Here is a 26474-nt window from a genome sequence, read left to right as displayed (position 1 = left end):
TAATTCTAAGCGCAAACAGAGAAAGCGTTGGCCATGGTGGCACATATCTTTAGTACCAGCACTTGGGAGGCAGAGGCAGGGGGTGCTCTGTGAATTTGAGACCCTGCATAGTCTATGTAATGATTGTCATGTCGGTCAAGGCTACATAACAAGACCCTGTCTTACAAATGAAAAACAGAGGCAGGAAGGCCTCATCAGAAAACATGGGGGTTTCTAGGAACAACAGCAAGAGAGTATTCTTCTTAGAAATAAAGGCATGAAGGCTGAGTGGAGAGCGCTCCAGATGCTAGACAGATAGAACCCCACTTCCCTCCTTTTATGTGGTGCTATAGACTGAACTAGGGCCTCACACGTTCTAGGCAGGAACTGAACTACATTGCCAGTGCTAAACTACTGTAACCCCCAATGCAAACAACCCCCCTTTTATATGTATGGTGCTTTGCCTCCAAGTTTCTCTCCATCACATGTATGCAGCACCTCAGAAGGTGTCAAATCACTTGGGACTGGAGTTACAGACAGTTGTGGCCAACATATGGCTTCTGGGAACCGAATGAACTCAAGTTTTCTGCAAAAATAGCCAGTGCCCTTATTCATTGAGCCATCTCTCTAGTTCCTATAATCCCCAATTTTGAATGTTCCCTAGCATTAGGGTCCTGCCTGGAATTAACTAAACCATGTGTCCTGTAGCTCAAATATACTGGCTCTATTGAAGTATTTAAAAATAATTATTATTCTGTTATCCTATTTCTTGATTATTGCATAACTTAGAAGGTCGCCTTTCTTCTATACTAGCCCTAACATAAATCAGTTTAGTTATGTAGGGACAACTTGCTGGGTCATAGTTAGTCTTAGGTTCTGTGTCCTGTTCTCAAATAAATGTCATCATGGTTGTGTCTCAAACTAATGGCACAAAGAACATACGTCTACCACCCCAGGGCAGAGCACACGAGCCAGAGTCTGTTGGGTTATAGAGGTAGGAGCCAGGCTTGGGCCCCATTGTCACTGGCTTCTGCCAGAGGCGAGGAAGTTAGCAATCTGAATTGTCTATGAAAGCATTCTGAAATGGATGAAACTTCCTAACACATGAAATCCACATCCTACCGTGAAGAGTTTCTATGATGGTTCCAGCCCCTAAGAGGCAGAGCAAGTATATTGAGATACAGCTATTGCTGCTGAATGACTTTTTAAAGAATTTTAAATATTATACTCTATGTGTATGGTGCTTTGCCTGTATGTGTGTCTATGCATACAGTGCACTCCGTAGCCAGAAAGGGTATTGGATCCCTGATACCGGAGTTACAGATGGTGGTGAGCCACCATGGGGGTATTGGGAATTGAGCAGTCAGTGCTCTTAACTTTTGAGACATCTCTCCAGCCCCCTGACACTGAACTCTTACTACATATAAGAAACTTAGGCTTTCTTATGTCCTGGGACAGGAAAGAAAATTCTTAGAGAAGTGGAGGATATTTTCCTTTTTCTTCCTATCAAAATATAATCAGTACAAAATCAGAACAAATTTGATAAATACTTGATCATCCTACAGTTTAAATATGCTATGGAAGGAAGAATATGTCATATATTGAGTTCCTGGTACAGAACCAGAGATAAATGTCTATAATATGTGTATATAAGAATCTTCAACTCCTGGTTTCCTGTTGGAATTTATTAAGATATCAACACGCAGGGTAAAGGTACATGTTAAAGCAGCTGCAACGGAAAGACCAAGTGAAATCAAAGGAAGCCACACCCAAGCCTGGCCCAGCGTTCTAATGCCAGCCAAGCTATGTGGTTACTCATGGGGAGCTATTACTAACCATTTTTCCGATCATCATCACGTACGGACCAAGGTATTTGTTGACACCAAAGATGTCTAACACTCGGATGTACCAGAGGATGATGTCCACACAGTAGATGACCCGGCCGTAGCCCATGTACGGCTGGTTCTGGAGGCGCAGGATTGCCCCGACCATGAACATAGAAATGGCCACGAGGTCCGTGATGTTCCAGTACTCCTGGAGCCACACTTTGATTTTCTGGCTGAGTTTGCCCGGTTCCGACATGAGGATCTAAAAATAAACCCCAAAGAGCAGTAAGTGGAGAGGGTCCTATCAGAAACCTCATCTTCATTGGAATCTAGGAAAGATACGAATGCTGGGACAAGCCGGGCGGTGGTGGCGCACGCCTTTAATCCCAGCACTCGGGAGGCAGAGGCAGGCGGATCTCAGTGAGTTCGAGGCAGCCTGGTCTACAAGAGCTAGTTCCAGGACAGGCTCCAAAGCTACAGAGAAACCCTGTCTCGGGGGGAAAAAAATGCTGGGACATTTCAGGGCATCTGAGCCCTTTGTGACTCAAGATCTCCACACATGAATTTTTCAGGCCAAGGGTATATCTAGAGGGGGAAATTCCATGGAATCCTCTGTATTCTTCGATTCAGGGATTTTGTAGACATGGGAAATGCCTTCCAGATTGTCCCCTTCTGACTGTAATTAGAGCAGCTGCCTTTTGATTCCCTTTTTAATTACCTGGACTTGTGCCTACTGACTCACATTCCAGAACTGTAAAGAAGGAAAATTCTAGAGCAGGAGCAAGTTCTCTTACCGCAGAGGGTTGACCCACCTGGCGGAAAAGGCTGGATGGGGCTGGGAAACACAGGCGTGCCAAAATTTCTTTTCAAGTTAGACATGAGAAATCAGAGAAAGTTGAGCCAGATTTTTTTCCTCCTGTTTGAGATATTATCCTTTTGCATCACCACTGACTTAAAGGACTCTTCCACAGTGGTGCTATTCTGCCAGCAGAATGCACAGCCATACACTTGCAGTCATGACAGGCACAGTGGAGGCACCACAGGGGACAAGGCAGCCATATCAGAGTACCCTTTGAACTTTGAAAATCATGAGTAGACCCCTGGATCCAAGGGCCAGTGGGGTATCGACCGTCTACCAACCAACCTAGAAGGGCTCACTGTCTCAGCAAGCTACGTGTGCTGGCTGACAGCTGTCCCATCTTTCCCAGAACAATCCTGGTAGGATCCAGATCTTGACGGAGGGTGAGCAAGATGGCTCAGTGGGTAAAGACACTTGCCATACAAGTCTGGTGACCTGAGGTTGATCACCTGGGACCCACATTAAAAGTAGAAGGATAAAACTGGCTTCCCCAAATTGCCCTCTGACTTCTCCATGCGCCCCCAGTTATATAAAGGTAAGACCGGCACCTTGGGAAGTCTTGGGTGGAACAGCTGCGGAAAGCTAATGGAGCCCAGCTAGAGAAGAAACAGTGCGAGTCACGGAAGAGGATGGAGTGTAGAATTCTCAGCACTCCTGATTGCCCTGCTGTCACTTGATGACGACATCAAACTTACTCTACTGGGTGGGGTCAATAGTCAATACAAGATAACGGTATTGGTTCTGTGTCCATTGGGTAAAGGTCAGCAACCTGTACTGTATGTATCTTCACTGTAAGCTCATGTTCTGCCTGGATATAACTTGCTGTTTGTGAGTGAATGCATTATTGTCAGGTTTGTGGGTGACAGCCCATCCCAGGTAGCACTTCCTTTGCCGTCTGTGGAAACTGACGCTTGGCTTTCCATTTTAAATAAAAGACCTGGTTGATGTGAGCCACGTGCGAGAGCATGTCTGTTCTTTTACAGCGCTTAGTTTAAAATCCGGACCCTTCTGTTTGCAGCAGATGCTCTGGGCCCCGCCCAGGTTCCCTGGAGCCTCTCACCAGGTGGGCATGCCACCCATTTACTGCAGGTGCTGCTGGGAGGCCCGCACCTGCCCCTTTCTGGGAGGCCCGCCCTCGGGTAATTGGAGTCACCGCTGCTCTGGGAGCCAAACACTGATGTGGGTCTGAAATTCCTCTCCCCCACCCCTTGCAGGGTGGATCACCTATGGGGTTACACAGAGAACAGCCTCTTTCTGGAGCCACACCTCATTCAGCTCCTTCTCCTGCCTCCTTCTCCCATTCCCTCTCGCCAAGAACTCGTCTTCCATGCGCCTCTGAAAGAAGACACCAACTATGCAAACGCACAGTGCGATGCAAAGTCCCAAGTTATAGCACCAGTGTGGTTCCCGGGGCTCGGGAGGGGGATCTGTGAGCGAAGTGCCTGTTGAACAAGCACAAGGTCCTGTGTTTAAATGTCTGAAACTCATGTCAAATCTAGACAAGATGGTGTGTGCTTATGAGCGCAACACTGGGCTCGGGCGATGATGGGGCAGGGGCTGTTGCAGAGACAGAGGAATCCTTGCTTTCTCACCAGTCAGTCTAGTCTAAGCCAACCTGTACGCTTGCCCATGGCAGTGTATCCACCCACACAGATGGATACATTCACATGCATGCACACATACACGCACACACACACACACACACACACACACACACACACAAACACACTTTAAAAAAAGTTGCCGTCTCAGTTTTAATCTCAGGTCCCAGAAGACAGCTGAAAGTTGTGGCCACTCATACTTGCTGGCTTATGTCAAGTAGCTGGCAAAATTTGCTATAATCCCTCCATACACTCGAACCTATTTTTTATCATGCGTCATTTACGTTGCTTTGTGTTTTGAACTGTGAGTCAGAAGGAGGAGGCATGCTCATCTGAAGCAAGCGAATAGAATGACTCCAGACGGTGAGGCCTCACAGGGAGGGCCCTCGGGCAGCCACCGTCTGCACACAGCTCTGCATCAGGAACACCTGAAACCGAACCCAGCAGTTAGTGGAGGAGGGATCATTCTTTTCGATAATCACCTCTCGTATTTTCTCTAATGCCAGGCTCACAATGTAGGAGATGACGATCCACTCTTGAGGGGAGGGCCATCCATCCATCCGCACCAGGATAACATAGTTAAACAGCAGCAGGTAGCCCAAGTAGGAGATCTGAAGGAGAAAAGCTGGTGCTTGTGTCTCAGAGATAGCATTCAATGCTTCATCTACAAGAGGTTCTTTCATTCCCTGCTTAGTGGACACCCTCCCTCCCTGTCCATCACCAGTGCAGAGATTGAAGTAGGTTGGGAGCATCATACAACTTTGGTACCAAACAGGCCCTAGAGTCCATGTTTCACCATACGTTTGTCGTGAAGTTGCAGAAATCATAACATACGAGGGACATTTTTGCTAACTTGCTGGTGTGTCTTCTACATTCTGGGGAAAATGGCAAAGGTGACTTAGCTTTTCTGTCTCCCCACACAGCTCATTCTTAAATCTCCCATTGTAGACAGATAACTGAGAGTTTAGAAGAGATAACGTTTGTATGAATTGTCTTCTGAGGCCCTCAGCAATGGCCAAAGGGCACCCTCACTTTCTAACGACAGGTCTGTGATTTTCTGTGGCCATAACAAATTATCTTTTTTTTTTTGACAAGAAAGGGGGTAGAATAGAGGTGGGTAGAAGAGGTGAGGCGTATGGCGAAGGGGCACAGCTGGCAGGAGGTTCTCTGCAGCTGGCTCTCCAAAACGGCATTGCGACCAAGCTATAGTACTCCTGGCACGACACTGGGATTGCATGTAGGTAGTGGTCCATCTAAAGGATGCTCTCACCTGTTCTTGTGTCCTGCCCTGCTCTTGCTACCAGTGAGCCACATTCTCAGAGAGTATAGCTCTCTGGCTAGAGAATGACTCACTATGGCCCAGCACATTGTTTGGTGAGAGCTTTAGAGAAGAAAGTCTTTGTTGCCCTTCTAGTTGTGTATCTGGGTTCAGCCTTGCTACTGTTCCTATTGGAAATGCTCCCTTGGGCCCATGTGTGCCCAGCTTGTGGTGCAGCTTTGAAGAGCTGCGGCCTAGCGGGAGGTCAGTGGGGGTGGGCCTTTGAAGGTAGCCTGGGGACTCTGGTCCTCCTTCTACTTTCCGTTCTATTCCTATCTGTGAGAATTGTGGTTCTGCTCTGCTGCAGACTCCCAGCTATGATGTGTGACTTTACCACAGGTCCAGAAGCACCAGGGCCAACTGACTACGGACGGAAACACCAGAACTATGAGCAGAAGGAACCCTTTTCTCTTTACATGTTGATCGGTTGTTGGGAGGGGGGGGTAGGTTATAGTAACAGAGAGCTGACAGAAGCCATAGCCTTTTAAACAACCATGTCATTTTAGTGGGAAAAAATAGGGTCTGTGAGTTGACTCTAATTCACAAGTCATTTTTATTTTAAACAGTTTTTACATTTACTTTTAATTTTTTTTATGTGTATGGGTTTTTTGCTTGCATGTGTGTCTGGGCACCATGTGTCAGTGGAAACCAAAAGAGGGTGTTGGGCCCTTGGAACTGGAGTTAAAAATGGTTGTGAACCACCATGTAGCTGCCCGGGATTGAACCTGGGACCTCTGGAAGAGTAGACAGCGCTCTTATTTGCTGAGCCATCTCTCCAACCCCCGTTTTTTGTTTATTTTAAAGCCAAACAAAACTTCCCCTAGTGTCAATTACTAAAAGTATTTTTAAAATCGTTTCCTTAAGCAAATAGAATATGTCTACTTTGCTTAATGAAGCGGCCATGCGGGGCTAGGGTAGCCAATATTCCCGCATCTTTAAAATATATGTGACAATATATTGGGATCTAATTTAAAAATTCTCAGTCCTAGTTTTTTTTTAATGACTCATTTTACCTTAATGAATCTTTGAACACTTTATTGAAGCTCTGAAATTTTTCTTGATTCTGGCATAGCTCAGTAGTCCCCACATGACCAAGGGTAATCGTTGGGGAGAGCCTTACTGTGTAAAACCAGAACTTGACAATGGGCGCGTTGTAGAACTCGCAGATCTTTGTTCCAATTGGAATGCTCCGCTGCTTTTTGTGCTCGTTCTCTTCATCCCCCTTTCTCGAGCCGGCATCTGCATTTGCATCCTGGAAAATAGCATAGCATGTGGCAGGCAACCTGCAGGTGTGAACAGGCTAACTCCAGCGCATGGCATGCAACCTGCAGGTGTGAACAGGCTAGCCCCAGCGCATGGCATGCAACCTGCAGGTGTGAACAGGCCATCCCCAGCGCATGGCAGGCAGTCTGCAGGTGGGAATAGGCCATCCCAAGCCCATGGCAGGCAGTCTGTAGGTGTGAATAGGTCATCCCCAGCCCATGGCAGGCAGTCTGCAGGTGGGAATAGGCCAACCCCAGCACATGGCAGGCAGTCTGCAGGTGTGAATAGGCCACACACACACACACACACCCCGCACACTGCAGGCAGTCTGCAGGTGGGAATAGGCCATCCCAAGCCCATGGTAGGCAGTCTGTAGGTGTGAATAGGTCATCCCCAGCACATGGCAGGCAGTCTGCAGGTGTGAATAGGTCATCCCCAGCCATGGCATGCAGTCTGCAGGTGTGAATAGGTCATCCCCAGCCCGTGGCAGGCAGTCTGCAGGTGTGAACAGGCCATCCCCAGCACATGGAAGGTGGCCTACAGGTGGGAACTACCCCATTCCCAGCACAAAGGCCTTAACAAGAGGAAATTCTTCTTGTGCCCCTATTAGCAAGCCTTCTAAGTCCATGGTAAAATCTAACCACTGAAAATGAGAGCCACGTGACCCTCTTGAGAGCCACGTGACCCTCTTGAGAGCCACTGACCACAGTCTCCTCTTCTTTGTCTTTGCCGTCTTCGTTCTCCTTGGATGTTTGATACGAGAAGTCATCGTATGTTCGGAATTCCAAGAACAGGATGGTGGGTGGAAGAAGGATCCCCATGATCACCTAGGTGATGAGGAACAAACCCAGTTTTAAGCTGGGGTAATCCAAGGAGAATCTAGTCTCAGTTACTTTTTTTGTATTGGGATGAAATACCTAAGAAAATAAGTTTTGGGAGGAAAGACTTGTTTTAAATCATCATAGTGGGGAAGGGAGGAGGAAGGGGAGAGGAGAGGAGCTGCCATCCTCGTAGAGAGGGTTGGGGCCCAAGCCTGTACTTTGTGCTTTCTCCCCCCCCCACTTTATTTCATCCATTTGTAGCCTATGAACTGGTGCTGTCCACACTTTGGGGGGGGTCTCCCCCTCTTGCTCTTAGTTAATCCTTCCTGGATATGCCATCATGGTCAATCTAGAGGTGTGCTTTACTGATTCAATGACCTTAGATACCAAAGTCTGGAGGCGCTTATGGTCACTAAGAGACACAATATCTGCATAAAATCTACACACATCCTTCCACACACTTCGAATAATGTCTAGGTGGCTGCTTACTTAATGCAATACAAACGCCTGGTTAAATGCGGTTCTACTTTATTGTTTGGGGAGTAAAGACAAAAAGGACAGCGTGTGTACATTCAGTTCAGATATACTTACAAATAATTTCTTTTAAAAATATCACACATCCGTCTAGTGTGTGCATGTCACATGCCACAGTGCATGTCAACTTGCTAGAGTTGATTCTCTCCTGCAACCATGTGTGTCTCAGGGATTGAGCTCAGGCTATCAGGGTTATAGCAGGCACCTTTGCCCTTCCCAAAGCCCTTGAAGGGGTTTTGATGTGTGTTCGGTTGATTTCAAGAACACGAAATCCTGGGAGCTGGAAGGCTGACTGTACTGTTGAAGCTATAAAGTTGGATTGCTCACTCGGGTCACCTAGGAGAGCTGCGTTGTCCCCACCCTGAGGATCTGTGTCTTTATGTGCTGGATACTTTGGTAGAACTGCAGGCTGTGAGAAGTTTGAGAATATTCACCGAATTTCTTTTTGCAAAAGAGAAACGACAAGTAATGTCGTGTGTGATCCAGACTTTAAAAAGCAATGTGTAAACATTAAATCCCCACACAGGTAAGTCAGGGTTGAGGCTTAGCTAGAATTTTGCCAGCGCAGATGTATCCAGGCTGAGGCGAACTCACTCTGCAGATCAGGCTAGTGTTAAGTTTGCAGCCTTTTCACTTTGGCCTCCTATGTAGCCAGGATCCTGGGCATGCACCACAGCTAAAACACAGAGGGCAGATCTGTAGTTTGACCTTTTAAGATGAATTTATTTTATGCACATGGGTATTTTGTTTGCACGTGTGTCTGTGCACTGTGTGCATGTCATGCCTGAGGAGGCCACAGAAAGCATTGCCTCTCTTGGAACTGCAGTTACAGGCATTTGCTTACCACTGTGGGGGTTCTGGGAATTAAACTGGAGTTACAGGCATTTGCTAACCACTGTAGGGGTGCTGGGAATTAAACTGGAGTTACAGGCAGTTGCTAACCACTGTGGGGTGCTGGGAATTAAACCTGGATCCTCTGCAAGAGCAATGAGTGGTTTGAACCATTGAGCCCCCTCCCTAGCCCCCGGGCCTGTGCTTCACTAGTAGATTGATGACCCATCTGTAGAGCATGCTCAATCGTGGTGGCCTCCAGCTGCAAGCAAAGACAGCGACAAAGAACAATGGGGCCAGAGTGTCTGGCCACCTTAGCGCTGGTCCTGTCCCGTACTGACCAACTCAGACCCTGGGCAACTTAATTGCTAAGCTTCGAGTTCCTCATCTGTGCAGTCAGAACCGTTGTAGTGTCTCCTGCGTGGGGATGCTCAGGGGGCTACAGTGGTGCCCCTTATCTCTCACCACTAGGATGCCTGACATAGACAGTGTGGACCTCCATGTCCTCTGGGTGTTGCCTGCGTGCCTGCAGCATTGCCACCTAGTAGCTAAGCTAACGCGCCATACATTTTACACCCTCCCGAGAAGCATCACGGCTCTCTTCTTTGTGGTCCTTAATAAGGAACTTTTAGGTTACTTGAGTACAAGCACTGGGATGTTGTGGCAATTGATCTGGTCACGGAGACATCTACCAGGTGACTAATGGGTAGATGCAGCATACACTGTGGATACTCTGGACAAGCAGATGATTTATGGTTTTGGGGGAGGTAGAGTGAGAGCATGTGAGATTTCATCATACTGCTCGGAACAATACATAATTTACAACTCAAGCAAGAGGATTAGGGTGGAGCTCAGGGGCTGAGTCTTCATCTAGTTTACATCAGGCCCCTTATTCCCCCCCCCCCCAAAAACAAGCAAGCGAAATAATCTTAGGAATTGATCATTTCCTGAATTTTCCATTTAACATTTCCAGGCTGTGGGTGATGGGGTGACTGAATTGGAGGGAAATGGGCTCCTGTACCACAGGACCGCGGTAGATGGACTAGGCTACAGCTACTGAGCTCAGCCTGGTGTCCCGTCTTGGTGATCCCAGCCCAATGACTGCCTCACACCCACCTTCAGGCCAGGGTTCTTCCGCATACGGAGCCTTCCCATCCACATGTCTGTCAGCAGCATCTGGCTGCAGGTGTGAGCAATGAAGTCCCGGTGCTTGGCTGCCACAGCCAGCTTGAGGCAGGTCGAGTTGCTCCAGTTTTTGAGCTCGTAGGTTAGAAGTTTCATGGCCACCTGCTCATCGTGCTTGTAAGACTGATCTAAGAGCTCCAGCGCAAGCTGCCCAAAATCTCTGCAGGGAAGAAGATGTCGGTGGTGATGAAGCCAACAGTGGCTGTGAGTTTGTACTTAAATGTACATGTCCATGGGGATGTAGGGAGCCATAAGACACAGAACACAGAATTGAAAGTGGCTTTAATGTCCTCTTTAAGGTCTTAAGACCTGTCACCAGAGGAAGGAGACAGCAAGTAGCAGGATTTATGATTGGTCAGAGAGGGAACAGGTTGCTCTTCCTGCAAACAGGGCTATAGGTAGACCTATCTATGTCCTTCAGGAATCGAGTGGGGCTGGTGGAACAGCAGAATGGCTTGTGAGTGTTCGTTAGGTTCTGATTTTAAATGTGGCTGCTGGACATGCTGATGCGTTGACACAAGCCAATCATTTAAACCATATGCTTTTCTTGTATTGTGTAAGACTTCAACAAGGCATTGATTACAAGATAATTCAACATGTTCAGTGCAATGAAACAAAGTGCAGTTGTCATAGGGCCCAGAGCAGGACATCTGATGGTTAATGGCAGGGTAAGTGTAGGAGTCAAGGGCATGGAGAAGGTGACGTGGCTGTATTTTGAAAATAGTTTGTTCCTTTTTCCTCATGACCACATTTCCAATATTTAATGACAGTGATAGCCATTTCCTATTCCTTCAACTTTTTTGCATGAGATATGATTAAAATATGACCACATAGTGATCATTCCCTTCTGGTTTTGCTTCTCCATTTATAGGGCATTTTATTGAAGTTATGAAGATGAAAATGAAGGAGGGAGAGTGGCCATTCCTGTCCCTTGAAGATGCTACAGCGTACAGTACTTTCTTGTTCTGGTCCTAGGCTGCAGGGTGACGTATCACCAAGGGAGGATGCTCTAGAAGGCAGGACTGCATCTAGAATAGCTGCATCACCAAAGGTAGGTGAACATATCTCTGTTTTAAAAGTCCTTTGGGCTCAGGATTTATAGAGATGGCTGTGTGGCTAAGAGCATTTGTTTCTTCTGTGGAGGAGCCGGGTTCAGTGCCCAGCACCCACATGGTGACTCACAACCACCTGTAACTCCAACTCCAGGAGACTGGACGCCCTCTTCTGACCTCCTCAGACACCAAGCATGCAGGCGGGATGGCGCACACGTGTGTGCGTACACATACACAGACAAAACATTCATACTCATAAAATAAATCTAAGAGAAAACCATTTAAAGCCTCGGGTTCTAACAGTTAGCCTACTAATCATCTTGGAAATCATTGCATCTAGAACAAAAGCAGAAGGCTTCCAAAGCCCTCAGATGCTGGCACGACTGCCTGACTGGATCTGCCTCAAGTTTATATGCTTATAAAGTCTTCCCTGGGCTTCGTATTTCCAGTCTGGCATGTGACAAACTTGGAAAGGGCTGGTTGCTCCTAACAACAGAAGAAACGCTGAACAAGCTGGAGATCAGCATCCCTTCTTCGCTCCATCACAGGGAAGAATTCTATATCTAGACTGCAGGGGCAGGCAGGCAGACATGGAATCATTGTTCACTGTAGCGGACATGCCCGCAGAACCAGGGCAAACTCGGGAAACACAACATGAGCTATAACCCATGTATTCCTAAATGCTTGCTGTGGCCAAGTCCAAATGGGATCAAGTCCAGGGCCCTACCCAGCCAGGTTCTAACAGCAAATGTACGGAACAACCCCTCTTCCAATAGGGGGAAGGGGAAAGGAGCCACATTAAAATCTGGGAGTAATCTCTGCCCTCCTTTTCCAGGCCTGCCCCAGGAGAAATGAGCTAAACAGAAAACCTAGCCTACTGTGAGTATCTGCATGAAGAGAAAACACCAACACCAGCCCCCTTTAGCCATCTGCCCCAGCTACAGGGGAAGAAAAATCCAGAAGTCCTCCTGACATTCAGAGCCCAGTGTGTAGTTGTGTTGAGGTTTATACAGCACAAGCAAGTGTCTCTTTATGGGGATCTATTTCACTACCTTGTTAGCATAAAAGGGGCTTTGATAACTGGCATGGGAAAGCAGCAGATTAAACCAGTAAAAACCCAGAAATAGCCCAGGGGACAGCAGTGAAAAATACTGACAGACATGACGAGCAGGGCAGTTTATGAGTAAACCTCAACCACAACGGTCCTCAAAGGGGAAGCTCAGCGGCCATGCCTTTAAGGGGAGAGCACCGGAGCAGTAGCCAATCTGGGCCTCACACTCCTTCAAGATCCTCACTTGGAATTGTTGTCCAGGTCCTGCGAGATGTCATCTACCAACTCGCTCTCAGAGGACTCATGGGCCATGGCCTTGTAGAGCTTGCAGGCCACCAAGGCCTTGGCCATGCTCTCCTCCCCGCGCTGCCACAGGAAGACGGCCATCTTCTGGCGCTTCATGAGCACGGCCCACACCATGAGCTCATGAAACGGGTACTGGAACCGACTCACGGCCGGGTCGTCCACGTCGATGTCAATCTCTTCCTCTTTCTTCTTCTTCTTTTTCTTCTTCCCTTTGGCTGGAGGTTCATCATCCTGGGAGGAAAGAAACACAGCTTCTTAAAAAAAATGGCTCTTCTTAAATTGACAACAAATTAGCTCCTCAGGAGCTATAGGAGTGATGTGGGAGTGTCATATATCAATCTGTTGATTTCATTGGTTAAGTAATAAACTGCTTGGCTCATAACTTAGAACATAGGTGGGTGGAGTAAACAGAACAGAATGCTGGGAGGAAGAGGAAGTGAGCTCAGAGACTCGACAGCTTTGCTCTCTGGAGCAGAGAGACACCATACCCTGCTCCCAGGCAGACGCATGCGATGAAGCTCCGACCCAGGATGGACGTAGGCTAGAATCTTCCCGGTAAGACCTGTGCCCACAGATTATTAGAGATGGGTTGATCAGGATATCAGAATTAGCCAGTAAGGGCTAGAGCTAAAGGGCCAAGCAGTGTTTAAAAGAATACAGTTTCCGTGTAATTATTTCGGGTAAAGCTAGCCATGGGGGCGGCCGGGTGCCGGGGACGCAGCCCCGCCGCTCCTATTTCAACATAGGAGGGAGAGGCAGGCTTCCATGTCAGAAGCAGCAGAGAGACTTGGTGAGCCCCAGGCTTTGGGCTCCACTCTGCATACTGATTCCTTTGAGAAGGCCCCGCGTGTTTACTATGCGGAAGCCAAGTGATCTGAAAAGGAATGCTGCTATTTGAGTAACTTATCCCACAGGGTCAGCAGATGTTTTTCCCCAGAAAGTTTAAACCAAGGAGACAAAGCAAACAGCTGAAAAACCTCCCCATAAACTAAATACAGATAGCCCAACAGGAAAGGTGAAGTCACCCTTTGTCTCTTCAGGGACATCTTCCAACACAGAGGAACACTGATACTTGTTTGTAAGATATAGCTGAGCCAAGAACTGATGGAGACAGTGTAGTGGGGCCTGGTAGCACAGGCCTGTAATACCAGGTAACCTGGAGGCTGAGGCAGGGCTCAGCAAGGTAAAGACCTTCCTGGGCTACTGAGAGAGTCAAAGGCAAGCCTGGGCAACCATGTGAGATTCCCCTCAGAATAAAAGTAAAGGCTTGCCATGCAAACATGAGGAACTGAGTTTGGATCCCTATGCCATGTAGAAAGTCAGCCGAGACAGCAAGGGCTTGTAACCCCAGCCCTGGGAGGCAGAGACAAGAGGATCTCTGGGCTTGATGGCCAAGTCAGTCTAGCCAATTGGTGAGGTCCAGCTTCAGAGAAAGACTGTCTCAAAAAATAAGGGGAAGGGAAAAAAGGGATGGAGGAATATGTGCATCTTTTAAAAATCAGGAGATTGGTAAGTGGGCCAGGAGGCTCCTGCTGTCAAGCCCAAGGACCAGAATTCAAAGACTTCAATTCCCACCACCTACATGATGGAAGGAGAGAACAGACTTCTACAAGCTGTCCACTGACCTCTACTGGCATATATTTTGTGTCTGTGTGTGCACACATGCACACATGCATACACAGACACACACATACACACACAATGTAATTAAAAAGAAAACTCGGAATAAGAACTATGCTTCACTAAGCTATCGGACAGGTGGAAGAGGTTAGAATGGTGTGTAAAGGCTTGTAAAAGTGAACTTGGAAGTCTCTTTGAGGAAAAATGGAAATGAGCAAGTTCAACGTTGTAAGACAGGAAGACAGGATGAATTCGTATTCTCAGTGCCTGTCCTTGAGAAAATGAAATATAAAGTAAAAGCAGGCCTGGGAGCAGAGTATTCCAGAGGCACATTAAACAGATCTTTGTGACCAGGTTGGTCCTACCAGACGGAAGGACTTGAGAGAGGGAATAATAGAAGACTCGGGGCTCACGTGATAGAGCCGGAGTTGGGCCTTAGCTGTGAGTTCTGAACTGAAGCCTTTTTAACAAAACCATTCAGAATGGGACGCTGTTGAGCATGGCAGTTTAATTATAAAACACTCAGCAATAGCCGAGTGCCATTCTGAGGTGCAGCATTGCTTCCCCTGCCCCAGGGTGGTGTGGTTTTGTGTGTGTCTGTGTCTTGTTTTTCTTAGTGCTTCATTTTTAAAGCTTCTTGTTACTGGTGCTGTCAACTCTTCTGTCCCGTGAGGAGGGTACTTGAGCTGATCTTCCTGATGTCAAATAGTATTCTTTGCTGATAGTTATTTTGCTAAAGAAATACAGCAGTAAACATGACTCCTAATGACATTCCTTTGTACCCATAGACGGGTTCCTCTCTAGGCCATCATCAGAGAAGCTTCCTCCTGCAGTAGATGGGAACCAACACAGTGACCCACAACTGGATGTTGTGCAAAGACCATGAAACTCTCAGTTCCAAATGGGATCTTTTCACCAAGTTCCTCTTCTCTGGGCTCAGGGAGCTTTGAAGAAGAGGAGGCAGAAAAGTTATAAGATCCAGAGGTACTGGAAGACACGGAAGAGACAGTGTCTTCTAGATAATACAGGGTTGATCTGTTAGAGACTGTGGCTGCATGCACAGGGCCTGCCAGATACAAACCAGACAGGGTCGCAGCACCGAGATGAAGAAGTGGGCTCGAATGTCTATCCCCAGCCAAGAAGCTATTTCCAATTGATAACTGTGAAAAAAGGAGTCTCGCTGGGTATACAAACCAGATTTAAGGGCCAGCCTATACCCAGCAGCAGAGGGGCACAAAATGAACTCAGTGATATCTTAGAAGATTTTTTTTTTGTCTCATATTGCTGTTTGAGCTTTTTTTTAAAAAAAAAAAAAAGAGAAAAGAGAAAAGAAAAGAATAAAAGGAAAAAATTTACTGGTCCTTGGCTTGTATATTATGGCTTATGGTTTTGAGGTTGTATGGGTTTTGCTTGCTTGCTTGTGGTTTGGGGTGTGTGTGTGTGTGAGTGTGTGTGTGTGTGGTGTATGTATCTGCATTTCTCATGCTCTTTCTTAAGTTTCTTTTTCTTTTCTTGTTAGTTTATTTTGTTTTATCCTTGTTTGTCTTTTTTATTTATGTGTTTTTCTGTTTGTTTATTTGGTGGGTTGGTTTTTCAAGGCTGGGTTTCTCAGTAGCTATGGAGCCAGTCCTGGAACTTGCTCTGTAGACCAGGCTGGCTTTGAACTCACAGGGATCCGCCTGCCTCTGCCTTCTGAGTGCTGGGATTAAAGGTATGCAACACCAAAGCCCAGTGTGTGTTTGTTTTTTTAAAAGAGAAAAAAGGCATGCAGTTGGAAGAGTTTGGAGGTAGAGAGGATCTGTGAGGAGATGGAAGGCAACCATGATCAGAATATATTCTATGAAAATAACTTTATTTTTAAAAATAGCTTTATTTTTAATTTAAAACGATTAGGAATGTTATACAGCTTTGAGTTTCCTCATTAACACCTACTGATAAATGAACATGTCATATCTTTTCCTTGTTTATATTAACAATAAGGTAAAATATTAAAGGCTTATTAATATTAAACTTTATTTGCATTCTTAGGAAATCTTAATTTCTTATTTAGATGTTAAAATGTTTTATTGAGTTCTTTGGTATTTTATGGTTTTTAGATGATAGAAGTAACCTTGCTCTCTACAGGTTTCTGTTAGTATTTCTTTGGAAACTGACTTTACAAACTTTATAGAATTAGGCCTCCATCTCTAACAGTATCTATTATCCCATAGACACCCTCAACAGATACTGCGGGCTGTTGTCATTGTTATTATTGTTCTATCTTCTAGAACCTGATCATAAGACCCCATTGCTGTGGACACCATATGCTTGAGTCAAGGAGAAGTCAAGCTGGTAAGACCTGGGAACTTCATCCCTGCTGGCTAACTTTCATAGAGCTGGAAGGTTCTGTACACACTACCAGGGAAGAAAGATAATCACCCCTTCCCCCGCAGGGAATCCTGTGAGCTACAGCAATGATTGGCCTGGCAAGACATACCACCGGTGCAATAGCAGCGTGAATGTTAGGGTAGCGACAACACCTTTCTGACCAAATTAAAGGCTAGCTTCACCAGATGGAACTCTTGTTCCTGTGCCTGCTACTGGGCCCCAAACCCATGGCTGGCCGTGTCAGAGGCCTTCGGGAATAACTTACTATATCTGCTAAATGGACATAGTATCAAACTGCCCCCTAACGTATTTTTAATGCTCATAGATCAGAACACCTTTCAAACCTTATTAGAGAAGCTTCTTTATACAGTAGAGACTGCGGAGTGCTCATCTCTCAGGGGATATTTACATCACAGTTTCTTTCTCCAAGGCTTGAAGGCCATTGCAGAAAAAGGGGAAGAGAAATTGTAAGAGCCAGAGGTGGCTGATATCTGCATTGAAACAGTACTTGCTAGACATGACAGAGCCGTTGCCTCTGTGAACTCACAGTGGCCATGACTGTATGCCCAAGACCTGCATAAGATCAAGCCAACCAAAATCCCAGCATGGATGGGAGAGGAGCTTATCAAGTCCACCCCTAGCTGAGGTGTGACTGGTAATTGGCGTCTATGAGGGCAAATAGAATCAGTTTTCTTCAGGGCTGAGGTTTCTGAGAGGCTAGCCATGCTTCAGTAGATGGTCCTACATCCATGTACATACAGGCAGCATCCAGTGAACTCAGTGGCTTTAAAAAACAGCCCACGGAGTTGTGACTGAAGGGCCATGTGTGGATATGGGAGGAATTGGGGGGGAGTGAATGAGGGTGCATTTGATTAATCGAAATACATTATATTCACGTGTGAAATTCTTAACAAAAAGAAAATTAAATTGTTAAGATATGATAAGCTTAGGCTGGGGAGATGGCTCAGTGCTTGGCTCTGAAGTGTGAGGACTGAGTTCGAATCCCTAGAACTCACGAAGAAGCTGGGTAGGTGTCATACCTGCGTGGAGTCCTGCCCTTGGGAGGCAGAGACAGCTTTCCCAGGCCAAGTTGGTTAGATAAAGTAGTTGTAACTAACATGCTCCAGGGTCAGGCAGAGATCCTGCCTCAATAAATACAGTGGAGAGCAACTGAGGAAGACATGAGAACAACCATTCACCTGCGTGTGTGCGCATGCACACACACACACACACACACACACACATATACCCACACACAAGCACACACACACACACACACACACACACACACACACAAACACACTGGAAAACACAGCCTCCCCTAGTACTTAAAATTTTTAAAGGTGTCTGACCTTTTTGACGATTCCTTCAACCCATCTAATATTTTGGTATAGAGTACTTATTCGTGGAAAACATCCCTCAATTTTCTGTTACTCTGAATCTAACCATTTCCACAGAGTGACTGAAGTGTCATAAGCAACCCCGTTCTACTTACTTCCATTCCCAGAAGTTTAAGTGCTTTCGGCTGCATGATGAAGAAGCAGGAAAAGAAATCAATTTACTCAGGTGAGTACAGTGTTAATTAAGTTAAATAGTCTGTATCGCTACTAATTAATGGCAACATCCAAGAGGAGGAAATGCTTGCACACAAACTGCTTCTGTCAGCAGAAGTCAGTTTGGAAAGACAGACAGACACACGGCCCTCCTCAGAAGTAGAGCCAAACAAATCTCCAGCACAGATTGTGGAGCAGGAGGGAGGACTACTCCCCGCAGATCTGATGTTTACATGACTGGGGTTTTGATGGACTGGAGCAACCAGAAGCATTAGGGCAGGTCAGGAATTAGCTTTAATTTTGGTAGAGGAATAGAATCTATTGCGGTAGGGTGGGGATGGCTTGCCACAGCTGTCTTGGATTCCTTGGACTTCCGTGAGTTTGGCTATAATTGTTTGACCAGCAGGGAGCCCTGACTTTGGCGGGGGCGGGGGTGGGGGGAGTAACAGATGCTTTTTTATGTTTTAGAAGTTGACAACAGCTCCAGTGATTGGTGGGAGGAGGGGTTGAGAGAGTAGAGACACGGGACCAGGAGGAAGGCTATTGTGGGGAAAGAGGGAGGGCGGACTGCTTGACAGGTTGCACTGACTGCCCCAGTATTTGAGGTGATATGAGTGCCTGCACCTAGCGCCCGGAAGCCTCACACTGGGGGGTCAGGACAGAGGCAGTGTGGGTGTACTCTGGGACAGATGGCGTGAAGAGCTGGGTTCTGCACGGGGAGATTTATTGGGAAGCATAGTAAGGAACCACATGCCACTCTGGGGGGACACAGGACACGGCGTGGCCGCTGATCTGTACCCTCTTAGGGCCAAACAAGTTGTTATAGAGAGTTCGGAAACTCTTCCGGGTGTAGTTGCAGCGGTAGGCGCCTCCCATGAGATACTCCAGCACCAGCCCTATGTCGATGAGGCTGATGTGGTAATCAGGCGGAAGGTTGCTCTGCAAAAGAAGAAGTTCACAGTGAGGACAGCATCCCACAAGTTAGGCCACATCACCCCAGGAGCAGCTTGGCTGTTACTATAACAACCATGTTCAGTCTGTTACCATATGGCGTGTGGGGATGATTCCAAACATTGGCATCAGCTCTTGCATTGAGAAGGAAGAGTTAAAAACTCAGGCACTGCAGAGTCTATGGCAAGCCCATGGCCAGGCAGAGTGGTTTGCAGCTGGTACGGGGAGTTGGAAGGAACAGTGTGGTACCAGCGGAATATAAGCGTTTATTTGTATGACACATACCCTGGATAACCCCCTGGAGAGGAGACGCTAGCTTCAGGGAGGGGCCAAGCTTCATTTGGGAAACAGAGGGTCTTATGGGAACCTATAGGTGGCCAACGTATATTTCAGGGCCAGGAGCCCTTCTGGCGAAAGCTTAAGTGGTAGTCAGTGACTCTGGGGGACACCAGATCTTCAGTAAAAACACAACCAGCATCTGTCTGATCTGACAAGGAGCCACCAAAGGGGCTGAATCTTATCAACGTGGAAGAGGATCTGCTGGGACAGAGTCCCGGTGGTGAGAAGCAATGGCCTGAAGCGAGGCGCTCATCTATATCCTAGACTAGCTACACTGGCTGAACCTTTGTTCCTGAAATCTATATTTCTTAAGATCCCATTATGATCATTGACCATGTTGGGTATTTTTTACTCTTGGGACTTTTCTTTTTCAGTGCCAAGGACCGAGTTCAGGGTTTCATACGTGGGAGGTATGCACTCTACTGTTGAGCTACATCCCAGCCGAAGATTCCTTGTTGGCGACCAGGAGCTGGATGCTGGGGAGAGGGATGAAGCTGTGAAGAGGGGAGTGCGGCATCATATGGAACCCTCAGGAGTGTCTGGAGGTGCCTGGGTGCATTGTTTAGGGGCAAGTAAGGGTTTCCATGAAATGATGACATAGGAGCAATGGAGCAGGAATGATGGGGTGAAAAGAGAAAGAGAGAGTGCTCCGGGAGGGGTCACAGGTCCGGGACAGGCCCAGTGGAAATGTGTATGTATTGGGACAAGCTTGAACTTCAGAATTCTGCCATGAAACGATTTGGAGATGCTGGTTATGAACAGGGAATCAAGTGATAAGCAGGAGGACTACAGGAGAGGGGCGATTATTGAAGTCATTCAGCTGGGAAACAGTTGGGATTAAACACGGATCATTGCACTTCCTCCCTGAATGAAGGATTTTTGTGTAGGTGAGTACTGAATTCTCAGCTGAAACTTATTTTTTTTAACAACAACAAAAACTGTATTAAAATAAGATTAGGATATTTACCAATCTAGGCTTCCCTCTGGACTTATTATGGTATTATTCTTATTTTTTTCCCCACACTCCCCTGGGGAGAAGGAAGGATGGACAATGAGTGGGGAAAATAATAATGATGATAATAATAATAATAATAAATTCAGAGGGAAGCCTAGATTGGTAAGTATCCTAATCCTATTTGGATGCAGTTTTTGCTGTTGGTAAAAAGCTTCAGCTGACAATACAATACTCACTACACGAACTCCTTCATTTAATGAGAGTGGAAGGAGACGAGGTTGGAAATCAGTCTTCTACTCTAAACGTGTAAAAGGGCAGAGTTTTCCTTTTTAAAGTGTGTTACAATTAAATGTGTATGTTTACATATATATTATATATATAAATAACATATATTATATATCCTCCTTGGGAAAGAAGAAAGTTTACACTTCCTAGTCTTTCTTCCACCTGGGTCTTGAGGGAGGAAGCAGAATGTGGAACAAGGCTCTGGGTCCAGGGACCTCTGAGATCCTCAGTTCCCATCCACTGATTCCATTCTGCTCTGTAGAAATCACGTTATCATATTCTTAGAACTGAATCATGATAAGAAATATGACCAAGTCATACAGAACTCTGACCAGAAGCCCCACTGTCTCATTCTAGAGAGATAGATTGCCCCTATGAGAACCTGACCTCACCTCTAACTTGTGATGACAAGAACAAGAGATGCCAGCGTAGGACCGAGTGAGCAAGACCCCACAGGAACACAGGCTGTGATAGTGGGGGGCCCTGGAGAATGAGGAGAGCCGTTCCCCTTAGAAATGAAGAAACCACAAAGGCTGAGAGCCTCTGGTGCACTACACAGGGCACACAGACCTCCTGAGCAGCCTCCTGTCGGTTCTTCTGGAGCCTACACTGTTATCAATGTGCCCCAGTGCAGTGATACTTCGAGTTTTATTTTTGCTTTTTGTCTGTTTGTTTGATATGCATATATGTATGTATTTGTTTGTGTGTGTAGGTACACATGCATGCATGTGTGTGAATGCATGTGGGGATCTGAGGTGTGCGTGTCTGGTGTCTTCCTCAATGTCTTTCTACCTTATGTACTGAAGTAGAGGCACTAATGAACCTGGAATTTGCCAGCTTAATTTTTGGATTCTCTGTCTCTACCTCTGGCAGGCTTGGGTTATGGAAGGTGGGACTCCATGACCATACAGCTTAGATATTTTTTTTTTAAAAAAGCTTTATATATTTAGTGTGAGTGTTAGAGTGTGTGTGTGTGTGTGTGTGTGTGTGTGTGTGTGTGTGTGAGCATGCGTGCATGCACACACGCACACCACAGTGCACCTGTGGAGGTCAGAGGAAAGCCTGCAGAAGTCACTTCTCCCTTTCTACTGTATGAGTCTCAGAGATCAAGCCCAGGTATGCAAACTTGCCAGTAAGCCCCTTTACCCGCTGAGCCATCCCACAGCATTTCCTGGGTTCTAGAAATACAAGCTACAGTTCCAAGCATTTTACAGTCATCCCCCTCGCCCTTTGTTCTTCTCTTTCTAACGTTATAACTGAACTATCATGAGCAGAGGAAGCCATTGTTCCCTATGCGTCAAATAAGAAGGGAACACATGTCAAAACAGAAAACTGTTTTCACAAACTATTTTCGTGGCAGGTGCCAGCCGGTAAAGGGTGGATAACTCACCTTCTTAACATCCCTTACCAGCAGGTGAAGGGTGTTGGGCGGGCCCAGTCTCTGAAAGGGAAGCAGGGGGCCTCAATCAGTATGGTTTGCTCTTTAACCCTTGAACAAAATTCTGCTCCAGTGAATTGTGGGGTTCACATATACCACTGACTCATTTGTTATAAGGCAACTGGCTGTGGTTTCCACATTTAAATGTGTGTGAAATGCTTTGAATAATTTTAGCATTCTTGCAGTGTTAAATACCTGCGTGTTTTACACCATTTCTGCCACTGAAAGTCTTCGAATGACCAAGGAAGACGTAAATTTTCAAAACTTGAATTGGACTAGTGTGCGCAAAGCAAATTTTATCCACACACTTCCCATTCTGACACAACACACCTCCTGCTAAAATGTATTTTCCCTGTAACCAGGGAAACGTCAGGGTCCCAAGCAACAGTTGACTAATAACCTTGATGACAGCTCAGTCTGCTGCTGCCTTAGGACATGAGGTCCTCTTGCGTCACAAGCTTAGGATGTAAATGCAGACTTACAGGGGTTCATCTGGTCACCTTTGACTTCTCTCATTGTGAGTTTTTACGAGAAATGGAATCTGATCCTTTCCTCGGGCCAGTGAACTACAGTCCCTTCCTCATTCTCCACGTAAACCGAAGTTCTGGGTAAGCCTCATGACACACACACCCCCCCCCCCCCCGCCGGGAAATGCCTGACGCTATGGCATTCTGCATCTTGTTGTTCAGTGGATTGGAACCATCAAGTACACTTTCAGCTTCGGACACTTTCACTGCAGAGGTGGCTTTTTGAAGATGTGAGCCCATTGGACAGCGGGAATCATTTGTCTCCTCTAGCTGGAGTGACTGGCTGTCACGGCACAGTTGCTGAGAATATGAATATGCACTAGCCAGGAGCAAATACGGATTAGCCGCCCCACTACACACTGGCCTTCCAGCTGAAGCTGCCCTCGTGAGTATGCACTCAGTGGAGAGCTTTTGTTGTGGTGGTTGCATAATAATATGTGTCAGGTGATAAGAGTATTCTGAGCTAGCTCGCCCCCAGCCTTCTCCCAGGGATTCTCACGGTGTTGTAAAGCTCCTCCAGCCTCGGGATGGTGAGGAAGTGTTGCATGTTCACTCCATTTTCAATCAGGAGCTTCACAAAATCAACCCGATCTAAGACAAGAGCATCGAGCATGGCTTGTTCCAAAGCATTCACCTGCGTAAAATCCAGGAGGGAGTCCATGAATTGCCTCTGTGGAGACTCCAGGCAGGAGACATTAGGACACACCATGGAAAGTTCTGGGATATTCTGAGCTGTATCCCCTGCAGTTTTGTTTGTTAACCTGGTGTTGGGAATTGAGCCCATGGCCTCACATATGCCAGCCAAGAACTGTCCTAAGGCTGCTGCACCCAGCCTGTGCTTCCCAGGGTGGCTCCCTTTAAATAAACATACTTGCACATGCTCTGTCAAAGTTTACAAGGGACTTTTGTTTTCAAAGCTAAGAGCATGCCAAGCAGTGGTGGTGCACACCTTTAATCCCAGCACCTGGGAGGCAGAGGTAGAGGCAGCCGGATCTCTGTGAGTTCGAGGTCAGCCTGGTATACAGAGCAAGTTCCAGGACAGGCTCCAAAGCTACACGGAGAAACCCTGTCTCAAAAAAACCAAAACCAAAAACAAACAAATAAACAAAACACTAAGAGCACTTATTGCTCTTATAGAGGACCCAGGCTCAATTTCCAGCACTCCCATGCCTGTTTACAGCCTGTCTGCTAACTCTATTCCCAGGGGATCCAAGGCCTTCTCCCAAGTTCTGCAGGCACTAGGAAAGTGCATGGTGCACATACATATATGTAAGCAAAATGTTCCTATACAGGGCTGGAGAGATGGCTCAGTGGTTAAGAGCATTGCCTGCTCTTCCAAAGGTCCTGAGTTCAATTCCCGGCAACCACATGGTGGCTCACAACCATCTGTAATGAGGTCTGGTGCCCTCTTCTGGCCTGCAGGCATACATGTAGACAGAATATTGTATACATAATAAATAAATAAATATTTAACAAAAAAAATGTTCCTATACATAAAATAATCAATCAATCTAAAATTTTTTAATGAGTTAAGACAACTATTCCAATGTTGCCCTATTAAGTTTCTCCTGCTGTTTTCTTGGCTGAGAAGCATCTTTTGGTGGTGGTAGGACCATGTAGGCATGTCACAGGCCACTGGGGTGCTATGTGAGTGAGTGGCCATACACTCCTATTTTTGGAACGAAGGTACCACTCCAAAAGGAAGCCCTGGTCATTGCTCTCTCTGCTTGGCAGGCATGCGGACACTTGGTACAGAAATTAACCACATGTTTATGATTCACACAACACAACACTTTTGATGGTAGAGCTAGCGGTAGTGTGGGGAGGGGTGGTGGGTGAGTAGATGCAGCTACCAAGCTTGGGAGGCTGAAGACACCCATACAAGATGTTTCCAGGTCTCCCTGCTGTTGAGACACCGGCAAGCAGGGCCTCTGCAGTGACAAGCATATGCCCTAATGACGATCACTCCCATTTATTAAACAGCAGTAAACACACTATTGTCACCGAAATATTGGCATTATTCCACCAGTCCTCCATCCTGATGGGGATGAAGTGAAGGTAACTAGAGTGTCCCTTCCCTGGAGAACTAGGGTAAAGCCAACTCTGGGCTCTACAATCTCGAGACACACGAGCAAGGACTTTGCACACACCCAGTTCAACAGCTCGATCTTCCGGGGGTCCGTTTCTTCCTCCACTTCCTCTTTCACTTTGCCTTTCTTCTTGCCTTTTCCTTTCCCTCTCCCCTTGGTGGTGGCTGTGGGTGGCTTCTTCTCCTTCTCTGTGACTTTGTTGTCCACTGGAGGGGCCAGGCTTCCCAGTGGCTGCAATCCACAGCAAGTAGTGTTGATACCAAGACTGCCCCTTACTCCAAGACAAGTGTAGTGACACTCCAAACTCTATCTGCACACACACAAAGTAGATGCACATACCTACATTCTCACAATGCACACATGGCATAGACTCCCATATATTCACACACATGCATAGTACACACACCTGTACACATTGTAAGGCATACATGTACACACTCATGTTCACACAAATAATGCCTTCATGTGGAAAAGAACACACCTTCCACATGGGGAAGGTGCACACACCCATGGGTAAACTTATGAACATGTACTTGAGTACGCACATATGCATACACCCAGGGCACATATGCACCAGCACATATACAGGCATACACACATGTATACATACAAAATCTGTCACCGTGGCCTGGCTGTCTGATAAAGAAGATCCTAATACTGTGAACCCCTGTTCTCCATAAGCACAAAGACTTAATTGGTCTGATGCAATGGCTGTGAGTATTTGAAGTGAATGACGTGCTGATGGATGAGTGCATTTTGAGGGAAGGGTGCTGAGAGGCAAATTAAAAGGTACCAGAGGTGTGCTGATAGTCCTCGAATGATGGGAGAATGTGACCATGAATGAGTCAGAGGCAACAGATAATAGCGCAAGTCGCTGTCCAGGAAGAAATGTGAGCTGGAGATTATTATGGCTAAAGAGGCTCTAGCAGATGCCTTGGAGCTGCACAATGTGGTGATGGATGGAAGATCCAGGAGCACATGCAGTGTGGTGATGGATGGAGGATCCAGGAGCACGTGCAGTGTGGTCCTGGATGGAGGCTCCAGGAGCACGTGCAGTGAGCTGATGGATGGAGGATCCAGGAGCACGTGCAGTGAGGTGAAGGATGGAGGATCCAGGAACATGTGCAGTGTGGTGAAGGATGTAAGATCGGGGAGCACCTGCAGTGTGGTCCTGGATGGAGGATCCAGGAGCACGCGCAGTGTGGTCCTGGATGGAGGCTCCAGGAGCACATGCAGTGTGGTGATGGATGGAGGCCTTGAGGATGGAGGGAGGGTGGTCTCAAAGACACATGCAGTGTGTTGACAGACTGAAAACCTCAAAGGCAGAGGGTGCTCACTTAGTGAAATAGGAAGGAGAAAATGGGTCTGACTTCCTGGTAAGTGTGGAGCATGGGGTATGTCAAGGCAATGCAGCTAGGGTTAGAAGTCCTGGCCCTCTGCTGAAGTCCTCGCCCCAATGCCTTCCTGCCATCACACTCTACTGGTGAGCTGTCCGTGGTCCATCCACTTCACCCTTTCCTCTACTTGCCTTTCTGTCCACTGGTCACTGATGACAGTGCTGGGGCCCAAGACCTGGGCATCACCCAGCCCCCTTCATGGCAAGCCCTTAGTCATGTGCTTTCTCCCTTAACCAGTTTCTTGGGTGCTGCAAGCTCCAGGTTTTTTTTTTTCTTTTCTTTTCAGTGTGGCCAGTCCTTCTCAATGTCAAGGTTCTTCTGGGTTC

The 26474-nt window shown here is 46.8% G+C and overlaps 1 protein-coding gene across 3 annotated transcripts in view; it reads right to left on the bottom strand.

Annotated features, from left to right (window-relative positions):
• The window catches only part of Trpm1 (transient receptor potential cation channel subfamily M member 1), a 99617-nt gene that overhangs the window by 22176 nt on the left and 50967 nt on the right, over positions 1-26474 (bottom strand). For 2 of the 3 annotated variants that reach the window (XM_075953299.1, XM_075953300.1), the window contains exons 11-21: positions 24812-24982; positions 23161-23295; positions 22087-22137; positions 18965-19105; positions 18109-18138; positions 12565-12857; positions 10149-10377; positions 7551-7673; positions 6704-6835; positions 4748-4876; positions 1816-2067 (exon numbers count right to left, since the gene is read on the bottom strand). In XM_075953299.1, coding sequence (XP_075809414.1) covers positions 1816-2067; positions 4748-4876; positions 6704-6835; positions 7551-7673; positions 10149-10377; positions 12565-12857; positions 18109-18138; positions 18965-19105; positions 22087-22137; positions 23161-23295; positions 24812-24982 — 1686 coding nt within the window. Of the gene's footprint in view, positions 1-1815; positions 2068-4747; positions 4877-6703; positions 6836-7550; positions 7674-10148; positions 10378-12564; positions 12858-18108; positions 18139-18440; positions 19106-22086; positions 22138-23160; positions 23296-24811; positions 24983-26474 lie in introns of those variants that run through there. The other variant, XM_075953301.1, reaches the window with a different exon arrangement.

Source organism: Microtus pennsylvanicus, chromosome 18 (genome assembly GCF_037038515.1).
Source record: "Microtus pennsylvanicus isolate mMicPen1 chromosome 18, mMicPen1.hap1, whole genome shotgun sequence".
Lineage (NCBI taxonomy): Eukaryota > Metazoa > Chordata > Mammalia > Rodentia > Cricetidae > Microtus > Microtus pennsylvanicus.
Note: the sequence above shows the minus strand (reverse complement) of the source record. Positions and strands in the feature narration are given on the sequence as shown.